The following is a 14,440-nucleotide window of genomic DNA, read 5'->3' as shown; positions in this document are numbered from 1 at the left end:
ATACTTATCTGCCCTGATGAAGGAACCTGTACATATGTAGTTCCGAAATGTTGGAAATGTTAAGCTCCAGAAAATACTGGAATACCCGAAAGGCATTTCTGATCACATTTATCGTCAAAGCCTCAGTTCCTTAAGAAATATTTGGAATAAGGTGATCAGAAATTGACCTATGTTATTCATTTCATCGAAGATTAAGCAAATTTTATATCCGTTTGAATCTAATTAAAAAGAACAAAGAATAAACATGCATGAGTACTGTGATGCTGCAGAAGATCGATTCAGAAATTTTCGCGTGAATACATGTTTCCAGCATCCCTGATACCGAATGCTGTCCCTCTGTCTATGTTCAGCAATTTCTTTGGACCGCAAAACAGGATGACTATTTGATAAAGTCATATAAATGTTTATTTACTGAATATATCTAATACTAAATTTGTTATATTTCTAAATCACATTGTAAATTTTTGTATCAGTAACAGATAAAATTGTATTTTATTTTTTCAACATTAATTATACATGTCTGGATTTATGATGTGTCAGAAATTATGCATTATTAAAGTAAGATAATCAGGAATTTGAATTTCATCATCTATGCCAAATAATCAATTGCACAAACAAATGTGTGAGGGAATAGAAAAACGGTTTACACATGAGCATATTGTATACCTAAAAAAATAGTAAGTACATTTATTAATATCAATAGGTATATTATATGTGAAGCATTCAGTTCTTAAAACAAATTTCCTTTCTTAAATGATGAGGCAGTTTAAATGTGTGCAAGCAATTACAAAGGCAGTGAATTTCTTCCCGTGTTATTATCTAGGAAGTATGTTTAATATTATTTTATTACATTTTATCTTTTACTGAAGGCACAAATCAGCTAAAAACGCTTACCTTTGCACTACCATGCTCATCCAACAAAATATTTTCTAATTTTAGATCTCTATGACAAATCTTGTGCTAAAAAAGAGAAAAACAAAAAAACCTATAAACATTATACATTTCATGTTCAATATACAGCTTCCACATCTTTGATACATTGAGTAACTGTGGGAAAAACATTGATTAACTATAGGAAAGAACATCGAGTTGTTGCAAAAGGTCTCTCCACCTGATAATGGATAGAAATTATAGTATGCTCTGACATTACTCTAATATCCAGATACAATGTTTACATGCAGCTTTGAGGGTGCGTGTAAGTGTGTACAATGGCAGAAAATGAGAACTCCAAAACATCAGAAGTCTTTTTGGAAAAATTAAATTATTCTTATGTAATACAGTGTGGCATACAGAGGAGATTCTGATTTATGCATTTCAAAACCATTTATGTTGGCATGAGTATAATGATGCTATTTTGTTTCCACAACAATGGATAAATGGTCGGATTTGAAATAATAGGTTCAGTACTGAGCACGAAGCATTTAGAACTAAGTGACGGCTCATTCTATAAGAACAGTGATCACCACTATATAGGAGATGTTTGAAAACCACATCACTTCCAGGAATGGCAATATTCTTTGGCCAGTCAGGAATGGCAATATTCTTTGGCCAGTCAGGAATGGCAATATTCTTTGGCCAGTCAGGAATGGCAATATTCTTTGGTCAGCAAGATCTCCAGATCTTTCTGTGTGTGATTTCTTTTCATGGGGATTTCTCAAAAGCTGAGTGTTTGCATGTCCTCCTTACGACATTAATGAATTGAAGAGATTTGCATGATCACCATTGAGATATTGCAACAGATTATGACGAATCTTTGTTTGCCAATGCAGAAATGCACAGGCCTACACAGAAAAAATGGCAACCTACAGGATGTAATCTTCAAGAAATGACTTTGTTGTCAGGTAAATGATAAATGGCACATTTATATCATTTCAACAACCATGATCTTATGACAGTTCTATGTATTTAAAGTAGTGTTACATGGTTATTAAAATTTCCCATTACTGTGTGCCACCTTGCATAAGATTAACAGTTGGACTCACAAATAACCCACTATTTGAACTGTTTAATAATTACTGCATAAATGCATAATAAGAAAAAATACATGATAGACATTATAGTGAAATTGAGTTAACTCTTAATGATTTCATTCTGATGCTCACCTTGTGGCAATAATACACAGCTGTAGCAATCTGCCTGAATATCCTCCGGGCTTCTTCCTCTGCTAATACTTTCCTCTCACTCAGGAAGTCATACAGTTCTCCACCAGCTGCATATTCCATCACAAGCACCATCTTCTCTCGATTTTCAAACACTGGATAAATGAAACTCTGTTAAAATGTTGGAAGTTATAAGTTCAGTAGAAAAAAATTACAATGTGCAGTTTCAAGTGGATATTTTCAGATTTCAATTTAAAAAAAAAAGTCACTTCTCTTTCTCTCATTCCTTCACTCTTGGCACGTACACTGTAAGAACTGATCCCTAGAGAATAACATCAGGAGTGATGAAATAAGCTAAATATTGGGTAATTCACCAGCCATGCAGATAAGGGAAGACGAATTCGTGAGAACAGTCAAATGGGCAACTTCAGTGGTTTGTCATAAAACAGGGATGTCCAATTTCTAAAAACTTACTACAATAACATAGTACTCATATGTAAGTTTTAATCTGATAAAGCATTGTGAATTTACGGATTCAAGCAGACACGGTAGCAGGGAGGGGCAGGGGACCTGTCACTGATCGGCCAACAGAAACACTGGGAACGTTCACTGCGACTCATTGTAGTATGAAAAAAAGTTACATCGTGTGAATTTGTCCAAAATTAATTACATACATCCACTTTAACCATGAAATTTATAACTGAAGTCACATACATATAATCTGGAAAATTAAAGCCTTTTTCTCATTTCTGTGCATAGTATATCTTTCGAATTACAGTTTAAAAATATGCACAGCGATATCTTCAGTCACATCATTATAAGAAACATTGTGAAACACACAAAACATATACGAAAGCGTATGTAATTTTTATGACACCAAATCTTAATTTATTCAAACATATTTCTAATGATACGCATATACATTAGAATTAAACATGCTACTTTACGATAAAATGATACAGTCTTCTAGACTGACGTAGGCTATTATAGAATAAAAACATGCCATGTGGCTTATATCCCTGATTGCTTGATGATGATGATGATGACGACGATGATTATTATTATTATTATTATTATTATTATTATTATTATTATTATTATTATTTTACAGTTATTTCAAAATTTGACAGTCATAAATTTAGTTCACTGCTAGTTCCGTTCAGAACACGTACAGATATGTATTCTAATACAATAATATTTATAAAATAATTAATTCTACTATAGGCCTACTTGGCTTCTAGCTTTGTAATTTTTACAAAAATAATATTGAAATACTAAAAAAAATATATAATAAATAACAAATCGTATTTAGGCAACAGATCTTCGGTTTCATACTGACAAATAAGTGTCAGATCTAAATGGACAATCTTGATGCATATTTTCCAATATTTTCTGGGATTTCGCCCTTCTCCCACATCTTTATTTTTAATGTTTTTGTAATCTATTCCATTTTTTAGATTTGAAAGTATTATGATATATTATTAATTTTCAGAAGGAAAACATAAAAAATTAGATTCACCCAACATACTTCACAAGTTCGTGCTTATGTATTAAGAATAACTAAAGTATTCATATCATAGAACCTTCATAGATGTGAATAATGTTCGGATGTTGAACTGATGACATAATCTGAATCTCACGGCGAATTCGCACCAGATCAGCTTCAGTCTCAATTTTTGCCTTCTTTATTGTCTTGATTGCAACCTGCAAAATAAAGTGCTTATTAATGCAATTCTATAGCTAGCTTCTCAGATAACAATAAATAAATGGCATATATCACTGTTAAATTAATAAAGGAGGTATACTAAAAGGGCATAATAAAATATAAGTTACCATACTTCCTCAAGGGAAGAAAATGTATAGCTACTGTTAATGTATCATACTACACTGACAAATTCTATATGACAGTTCACATACACTTGCAAGATATCTGTCATTAATAACAACTTTTAGAAATACCCTTCAAGGGATGAATGGATTCTGTACAATAATACTCGTAACAGGCCTATGTAAATCTAAACATAACAAGAAGAAAATATCAAATATCTTACCTCTTGCCCGGTTTCTTTGTTGATCCCCAGCTGAACTTTACCGTAAGTTCCCTGCCCAAGCTTCTTTATGATATCAAACCTGAAATGACACATACTAATAATAATCGCAATAGGCTAATTTGGATTTCCCGGTCTCTGATCAGGTCAAAAACCCTGATAGAACTGATATTTAACCCTTGCTGTGATTTTCGGTGAAGTTCGGAGGGCCCAATTAGTCAAATCTACTCTCCTCACCTCCACGCTAGGGCCCCCTGGGATTTGTTAAGATGCGAAAGCGAGAGTGATGTGCGAAAAGCAACGGGAAGCTACCGCATTTATCCTTCCCAAGAAAAACTGCAAACATATGGAAGGAATGATGAACGGGAGAAGAGTTTAGGGCAGAAGAAGATATCAGATGATAGACGACATTAAGAAATGTGGATCATAAGCGGAGACTAAGAGGAAGGCAGAAAATAGAAAAGATTGGAGAATGTTATTATTATTATTATTATTATTATTATTATTATTATTATTATTATTATTATTATTATTTCCAATGGCAGAATTGATCAATTTAACCTAAGGTTTAGGTACTATTTTAGACAATAACAGCAATGCATCCTGCCACTGATGACGATTATTATTATTATTATTATTATTATTATTATTATTATTATTATTATTATTATTATTATTATTATTCATAATGGAAAGTAATGGAAAAATGATCAAAAAATGCCAAAGAAAATGAAATTACCGCGAAAATCTGTCGGATTTAGGGCAGATTCTTGCACTTAAGCTTGCTTTGGCCCATTGTGCACCCTATATAAGGAATGACTGTCTAAGTGCGACAGGTGCCTAGATGGCATTCGTGAACCCGATGCTGACAGATGGGGCATCTTGTCTCGGCCCTGACAGAGCCAGGTTCTATCCTAAGACGAGTACTCTGATAAGCCCCACAGACCGAGCTCCAATAACTTACAAACTTCAGGAAATTTATCCTTCGAAGAGGTTGAAAAATTCAAATATCTTGGAGCAACAGTAACAAATATATACGACACTCGGGAGGAAATTAAACGCAGAATAAATATGGGAAATGCGTTTTATTATTCGGTTGAGAAGCTTTTGTCTTATAGTCTGCTGTCAAAAAATCTGGAAGTTAGAATTTATAAAACAGTTATATTACCGATTGTTCTGTATGGTTGTGAAACTTGGACTCTCACTTTGAGAGAGGAACAGAGATGAAGGGTATTTGGGAATAAGGTTCTTAGGAAAATATTTGGGGCTAAGTGGGATGAAGTTACAGGAGAATGGAGAAAGTTACACAACGCAGAACTGCACGCATTGTATTCTTCACCTGACATAATTAGGAACATTAAATCCAGACGTTTGAGATGGGCAGGGCATGTGGCACGTATGGGAGGATCCAGAAATGCATATAGAGTGTTAGTTGGAAGGCCGAAGGGAATAAGACCTTTGGGGAGGCCGAGACGTAGATGGGAGGATAAATGGATTTGAGGGAGGTGGGATATCATGCTAGGGACTGGATTAATCTTGTTCAGGATAGGGACCTATGGCGGGCTTATGTGAGGACGGCAATGAACCTCCGGGTTCCTTAAAAGCCATAAGTAAATAAAGTAAACTTCAGAGGATCTGAATTAATCTTGAAGGTGGCAATGATGATTATAGTGGTGGAAAAGCAACGAATATTTAGTCAATAAAAATTGTTACGTTTATTTGACATATTTTACAGATATCATCTCAGACTTTCATAGAGAAAATCTGATTATGTTGCGTTGGGCCACTCTTCCTTACAAAAATATCTACATACGAGCAAAAAAAAAAAAAAAAAAAAAAAGCGACAATGTAAGTTTGGCAAACGTTCTCAGGAAATACCCGATATATTATCCTGATCGTGACAACATATCAGAATTGGGTAATTTATTCACTTAGTTCTTTACCCTACTGGTCAGCGAACTTGTAAAACAGATTCTGGCACGAAGTTTAAAAATCTTTATTTCAGAGTATAAAGCGAGAATGTCACTTATTAATGCAAACATTTACTTTTGTTTACCGACAAACCTATCAAACTTGGATTGGGACGGAGGCCAATTTTTACATCTATTAGCAAAACGTACATTTATATTTTAAAAAAAGGAATAGAGGTACATCTGAGGGTCAGTTTGCTTCGATGTGCTTTACTGTATCATACAGAAGGACGGCATCAATTTGACTACTTTTTCACTTTAACGCTACTTTATTTTTAGACATGGAATAGCTTCAGCAGACCCACTTAATCTTGCTTCAAGTAAGAGTCCATAACTTGTAAATAGCATTCTGTTGGACAGCACTGGTTGTAGTGATGCCAACAATAATGAATTTTATATTCAAGTTCGAACTTTTTGGCGACATAAAATAAATCCGAACTTGAACTTAGACTATTCTTTGTCTTCATTAGTATCCTACTGGAATTGTTTTCCAATTATTAATGTACAGTACTAATTACTTACGAAATAACATTCTGTGCAACAAATTTTATCACAATGGATTATTATTATTATTACTATTATTATTATTATTATTATTATTATTATACAAATAATGCTAGTAATACTTAATTAGGATTCATGTTAATAGATTAGTGGTAAGCCATAAATTGCATTGCTTCATGTTATATATTAATTTATGAGAAATAAATTGTAATTAAAACACTAAAAGTGTATTGATACAGGTACCGTATTCAAAGAGTTCAATGTACGTGTACCAATGTGAATGAATGAATGAATAAATGAATGAATGAATGAATGAATGAATGAATGAATGAATGAATGAATGAATGAATGAATGTGCATGGATGTTTTATTTAAGTAATACATTATTATTATTATTATTATTATTATTATTATTATTATTATTATTATTATTATATTAGATTAATTTAGATTATATTAATTTGCATGATGTACAATTTTTTCTTGTAGTTGCATTTTTACATTTCTGGTATTGCGGAAGAGAAGGCTTGATGGTCTTAATTCCACCAGAGTAAACAAATAAATAATAAAGAAATACGGTTCATATGTTGATAAAGTGTGGCAAAAAATGAACACTGACAAGCACAAGTCAACTTGATGGGAAAGTTATATTTTTAAGGGCAAAATTCTTGAACACTATCAATTCCTTTTAGTAAGTTCTCGAGCTATTGACATATTAATTGCTGAACCTTAGTTAGGAAGCCTTTCATAATTACGTGTTCCCATTGTTAAAAATGTGGGAATGTGATAGTGCTAGTTTCAGTTCTGATAAACCATTTTCTCAGTCGGGAACTGGAGCATACGATACTTTCCTTAGGATACATTAAGTCGTATCAAATACTACAGCCTTCCAGGCGGTAGGTATATGATTTTCTGACTTGATAAATTTGTAAGAGTGTAAGAGCAAAAAAATGAACGGAACTTTGCCTGCCGCTGCCGTGCTATTTAGACAACTTCTCTGTCTTGTCTTCGTGGCGGATAGTATACGTTCCCAGGCGCATATGACAGACTATCCTGTGGTTACGCAGAGGAAATGGCTGGCGTGTCTAGCATACAACTTCTTCTTGGTGCAGCTAATTGCTTGATAAGGTGAAAACATTCCGGTACTTTGTCAAGAGTACTAACCTGTCGGAATGGTAAGATGACTCTTAAAGAACACAAAAGATGATACAAAATCGCGTGTTAAATTTGGTAAGACATTTACTAGCAATTTACTTTGTTACGCCAAGAGTACACACACAAGCAATGTCACGGATCCAAGAGCATGAGTGGCACAAGCGATTCAAAGACGGTGGAGTTTCAACGGAAGATGATCCACATCCAGAAAGACACAGATCGGTAAGATTGCCAGAGTTAGTCAAGAATCTCAGACCGCAGACAGTCGATAGATGACGAGGCAGACGTGTTAGGAATTTCATACGCTTCAGTACACTCTATTCTCCACAATGATTTGAAGATGCAATGTGTCTATGAACACACTGTTCCGAGAATATTAACCGATGAGCAACGGAAAGAGCGAACACTGGTTAGTGGAGTTATCAGAGTGGATCAGAATACAGATCTTTTCAACAGGGTGATTAAAGGAGACGAGACATGTTATCTCTACGACTCACAATTCAAACGGCAGTTATCGACATGGAAACATCCGCCTCACCACGACAGAAATGATTTTGTGCAGACAGATCAAAGGGAAAGTTAATGTTGGAAATATTCTTCGATATCCAGAGATTGTTACATTTCGAATCCAATTACATAAGGTCAACTGCCAATAAGGAGGTATGTTGCCATTCTTAGTCGTCTTCGTGGTGTAGTGCGACTAAAAACACATCATTTGTAGCAAGAAAAGAATTAGGTTCTCCATCACAACAACGCTACGGCATACCAGTCGCTCCAGGTGAACGAATACCCCATAGAGTACAGTATGCCTGTCCTTTCTTAGTCTTCGTAATCTTCGGATCTTGCTTCAGCTCATTACTACATCTTCTCGAAGGTCAAAGACTTACTCAAGGAGCACAGATTCGCTTCGGCCAAAGAGGTGAAGACGTATGGGACGCGTGCTATGAAGGAGGTGACCAATGGCCTGCAGGGCTGTTCTGAAAAGTGGCAGGCACGGACCTGGCATAAGTGCCATTGCCCAATGCGCTTACTTTGGAGGTGGTGTTGTGTAAAAGGTTGCATTTCCTCTTTATAAAAGTTCCTATACATGTTCGGTTTATTTTTTACTCTACTGTTATGTTGCACATACACACATTTGCACTCTCATTGCCAGCCAATGTGCTTAATTCCCATCAAATCAAATGTACACACATGGAATTGTCTTCAATCTCTTGTAGATGTTTTCATCCAAAACTATGTAATGTTGTACCAGGAGACTGGAAATCTTAAAATTAAAGGAAATTAAAATAAAAGCAAATAAACTGAAAACCTTACGTATTTTCATTGTGTCAGAATCCAGCTATGAGATAAGCACAAATATTGCTAGGATCGCAGTCTACGAACGGAAAACGAAAAAAAATATAAACAGGATGGAAAACTTTTCCCATAAAAATCCAGAAATTATCCTTTATTAAAGTGTGCAGAAACATTGACAAAGCCCTTATCCTGAGTTACAGACTCGAAGACTCTTTTGGAAAAAAAAAAAAAAAAAAAGGCAATTTTTATGTAGCCTATACAGTCTGAAGAGACCGTTAAACATTACCAACTGAAACGTGAATTTATTTTTATTTAGTAGGTTATTTTACGACGCTTTATCAACAGCTTAGGCTATTTAGCGTCTGAATGAAATGAAGATGATAGCGCCGTGAAATGAAACCGGGGTCCAGCACCGAAAGTTATCCAGCCTTTGCTCATATTGGATTGAAGGAAAACCCCGGAAAACACCTCAACCAAGTAACTTGCCCCTACCGGAAATCGAACCCGGGCCACCTGGTTTCGCGGTCAGACTCGCTAACCGTTACTCCATAGGTGTGGACTCTGAAACGTGAAGTTCTGTCACGCCCATTCAGAAATCAATTAATCAATGGATTATATATTTTTATAAAACTACTTTTATTCATGGTAAACTTACTTCCAATCAAGTCCTTAAATACATGGTCTCATCAAAGAATTTACCAACACCATCTGCTAACACCAACAGTAATCCAGAGCTGTGTGAATGAATATGGTAATTAACAAAAATGACGAGAGAACAAACTCTGTTCGAATATTTCTCGTTTGTCGCAGGTAAAGTTTTTATGTTCCGTCCACTGAACCCTTTCATTAATCGGGGCAATAAAACTGGAGACTAAAACTAATTTGGCTACTCTACAAAAAGGTTTACTACCCTCAAAACATACTTCCACTCTACACACACGAACGATAATGGCACAGTATAGCTTGTCACTGTGTTTCTATAGAAATTTTGAAATTAATACAATTAATACAAACGTGCAGATTTCTAATTAACCCAGCAGCTTATTTTGATACCTTTTGGCTGGTTTGCAAGGTTCGGAGAAGATGGTGAGGACAAGAACAGTGGATGCCAATAGATTGGCACTATTCCAAGACATTGATAAAAGAAACTACAGAAACTGCTGCCGTCGCTATTGCAAGGGCACAATGGCATTACAAAAATACATCGACTATACTGTGTAGTACCATGAATGACAAACACAGCAGAAGAAAGACAATCTGTAATGTTTCGCTTAGAGTGAAACATATATCTTCTAAATGCTTTGTTTTAAGCCTATAATGTTAAACAGAAACATGTTAACAGCAACATTTTGAATAAAAAATGTCTGAAAACATGTTAAGGAAACACAATATAAGATTATCAACTTGAAGGTATGAAATTTTGGCTCAATGGTTCCCATCTTTTCTCCAGTATCTATCATTTCCTACATCTGCCCACATTTTCTTCTGAACGTGGGAATAATCATCATGCCTTCTGTTTAAATAATGTAACCATTTATTTCTGCTATAATTTTTTTAATAATATTGAATATTCTAAGTTTCTTTCTAAAGTCCTCATTTTTCTTCCTGTCTCGTAGTATTTACCTCTGCAACAAATCTAAGGTAATAAATTTCAATAGACTGATTTCTTTTCCTGTTGGATTATATTTGAGTCCATGTTTCTGCAGGAACGGCAACTGACTTAAAATACTCTACACATGATGAAAAAACAAGCACATGAAAAAAGTGTTTGTATCGACTATATTCTCTTGCTTTAGATACATAACTAGCATTATATCTTCTGAAATATACGTTTTAAAGCAGGGACATTCAATGGTTCGAATCCTAAAGAAATTATTTTATTCCGTCGTTCTTTGCAAATTATTGACAAAATGAAGATTAAACATATTTCGTAGCTATAACTCACAAATTGTTTATATGCGTCTGAAGTTTGACTAGTGTAATATGTAGCTAGTCGGCGATATATGCAATGAAGGGGAAAGGAACTGGCCACCCTACTCCATTATCTCCTTGCCTAGTTGCCTCATAAGTGGTGTCTTCTTGGTATCATTTGTGAGGTTCAGACCTCTTTTCGGACAGTTGACTAAACAACTCACAAATTTAAAATAAGTAAATATTTTCGATAACTGAAAGCGTATTCAAAATCAAATTAGTAATTAGAAACATTCCTGTTTCTTGAAAACTATTAAGTGACATTTCAAAGGTTACAATGTCAGCTAAGATCAATTTTGAAACAATGTTAATTGAAATAGCATCAAGAAATGACAAACATACGTGTTTCTACCGATTCACCCTTTACAAAAAGCATGGCATAAATTTCAGCTTCGAACTCACCTCTGCTTTAGTTTACGCCGGTGGTTATGAAGACGCACTCCCGCTGTGCTCTCCATTCCCCCCATAATATTGTGTATACTTGCGTCGCTCACAACCATGTTTGGCTACCTGTGGAGAAAGAAAAGAATCTATTAATAGCTACAAAATGCACCATATTATTTCCTAGATATGGAAAGACTAAATTAGACATGGGGGTTTTCAACTCTGAGTCCAATAATCCCAATGTGCCTATCTCTTCAACATAAAAAATACATGATGGATGAAGGATGGGTGGAGCGGAGAAAAATACAATAATATAAAAAATACAGTTATTTAAACATCACTGAAAGTTAGCAACATATTTCTTATTTTCTTCACTTTAACAACTTTATTATTAAACCAATCCAAATTTCAATTTCCGGAGCCAACTCACAATCCTTTTGGAGATATTCTCCATCGCTAATGCGTGATACCCAACAATAATTTATGTCTTCTAAGACTTCAGACATTTCATTCCACTATCTACTTTTTCTGTTGTTTCAGAGAGTATACGCTTGCGTTAAGGTTTGAATTAATTACTCCTATTCTGCTCTTGTGTTTTCTGTCTGACTGTACTCACAGTGCCCCAAAAACAATTAGTTTCAGAAGCAGACTCGCAATTCCTTCTGGTGTTGTTTTTATAATACCAAGAATTGATAACTTTTGAGATTATATTAATAAATTACAGTAGGCCTATATACCTGGCGATCTATTCTTCAAACATATTCCAAGTTTTCATTATAGTCTCATCTCTTGCATGTGTTCTCTAAAAGTACACTATCGTCAGTAAAATCGCAATCTCTAAGACAGTCCTTTTCAGGACTAAGACTTGCTTAATTATGTCATTAAAGGATACCGGTATTTCAATCATTCGTCTACTATGTTCCGAATTGTATAATAATCAAAAGTCTATTAAAACGTCTTTGATGAGGTGGGAAAAATCAAATATCTTGGAGCAACACTAACAAATATAAATGACACTCGGGAGGAAAATAAACGCAGAATAAATATGGAAATTCCTGTTATTCGGCTGAGAAGCTTTTGTCATCCAGTCTGTTAAAAAAAAACTGACAGAATTTATAAAAAAGTTACATTATCGATTGTTCTGTATGGTTGTGAAACTTGGACTCTCACTTTGAGAGAGGAACAGAGGTTAAGAGTGTTTGGGGCTAAGAGGGATGAAGTTATAGTAGAATGGAGGAAGTTACACAACGCAGAACTGCACGCATTGTATTCTTCACCTGACATACCCTAATTAGGAATATTAAATCGAGACGTTTGAGATGGGCAGGGCATGTAGCACGTATGGGCGAATCCAGAAATGCATATAGAGTGTTAGTTGGGAGACCGGAAAGAAAAAGAACCTTTGGGGAGGCCGAGACGTAGATGGGAGGATAATATTAAAATGGATTTGAGGGAGATGGGATATTATGATGCTAGAGACTGGATTAATCTTGCTCAGAATAGGGATCGATGGCGGGATTATGTGAGGGCGGCAATGAACCTCCGGGTTCCTTAAAAGCCGTAAGTAAGTAAGGATGTATTCATTTATTTATTTACATTTAAAATTTTCAAGTCCCCATTCTTGAATGGAATCATGAAAACTCGAATATGTGACAATCATGTGCCACACCACGCTCTGCGACCGCTCCTAGCAGATCCGTGACTGTGCACGCCATTTTGCGCTGAATCCTAATTAATATGAAGCTTCTGGCAATCTCGCAAGCATACGGGTGTTCTCAAGAGACCGTTCACACCACAGAGAGGCGTGGTCCCGCGACTACGCCTACGTTGTGTTCGAGTCGAGCGAAGGGCTACATGCCTCCACATCTCTATGCAACGTAATTCTATATTACTAAGAAATGTTCATATAGATGTAATATACAACGATAATACCTGATATGACTGACATATATAAAGGAAATCAAACAGCTGGATATCGGGAAATTCGTAGCGAATGAAGTTGCAGTTTTTCTACAAAATGCTTCGATTTTTCCTTCCATTTCAATTACAATATTATTACAGATTTGTTATAATTTCCTCGTAGCCTATAAGTGAGGATTGCGCACCTAATTAATTAGCCTGTATGTATGTATGATGTATGTATGTATGTATGTATGTATGTATGTATGTATGTATGTATTATGTAAATTTGCGCCAACGAGTTTTCCTATTCTTCTATCATAATTTCTCCATGTTTCATTACTATCTCCCATAGAGTTGTATCTTACATTGCTGCAACTTGTAACAGGTCCTGCGATTTATTACGTACCTGATCATATATTTGAGCTGAAAACAGAGTACGCGAGAAACAGATGTGGATACATAGCCTACAAGTAAGGCTATAACACCGGTCGTGGCTCTCACAACAGGTTGGAAGCCCAACATCATGCCGACTTCACGTCAGAAAGTCTCACCATGTATTCATGTATTCATAGTGTATAGTCGAAAAAAAAATATATATATATATATATATATATATATATATATATATATATACGTATTTAGACCATGCCTCTCAAAAAATAATGTAGAACAGATGTAAACAACCATGTTGTTCGAGTAACAATGCATACCGCTACTAACTCAGTGTAATCAAGTATCAGACTGACGAAGAGAGTGAATATTAATTTGTCCCTTCTTGTGGAAATGGGTGTATGTCTCTTGTGTCATGTTTATCCTGTTAACGACATAACCAGCGACATAACCAGGAAGTACCGCTACTTTTAACAACCAGATACTGCTCTGGTAACAACAATCTAAGGCTGTTCAATAATATCAATGAGCAAGCATTTCAACAGAAAATCTAAACTGTTTGTAAATATAAATAATATATACCATGTAGGCCTATATTTCAGATGCTTTCCAATTTATGTACTGATACAGTAACGTTGAACTCCCATTTTATGCAACTCTATGTCAAATGACCTGTGCGCAATCACTGTTCAACATTAATCATTTTCTCTTTGTATAATCA

At 35.1% G+C, this 14,440-nt stretch overlaps 1 protein-coding gene across 2 annotated transcripts in view; it reads right to left on the bottom strand.

Annotated features, from left to right (window-relative positions):
• The window catches only part of Nuak (Nuak family kinase 1), a 103,872-nt gene that overhangs the window by 68,932 nt on the left and 20,500 nt on the right, over nt 1-14,440 (bottom strand). For both annotated transcript variants that reach the window (XM_069847199.1, XM_069847198.1), the window contains exons 2-6: nt 11,446-11,553; nt 4,151-4,229; nt 3,683-3,803; nt 2,103-2,254; nt 895-960 (exon numbers count right to left, since the gene is read on the bottom strand). In XM_069847199.1, the coding sequence (XP_069703300.1) occupies nt 895-960; nt 2,103-2,254; nt 3,683-3,803; nt 4,151-4,229; nt 11,446-11,543 (516 nt within the window). In that variant the 5' untranslated portion in view covers nt 11,544-11,553. The remainder of the gene's footprint in view (nt 1-894; nt 961-2,102; nt 2,255-3,682; nt 3,804-4,150; nt 4,230-11,445; nt 11,554-14,440) is intronic.

Source organism: Periplaneta americana, chromosome 15, assembly GCF_040183065.1.
Source record: "Periplaneta americana isolate PAMFEO1 chromosome 15, P.americana_PAMFEO1_priV1, whole genome shotgun sequence".
NCBI lineage: Eukaryota > Metazoa > Arthropoda > Insecta > Blattodea > Blattidae > Periplaneta > Periplaneta americana.
Note: the sequence above shows the minus strand (reverse complement) of the source record. Positions and strands in the feature narration are given on the sequence as shown.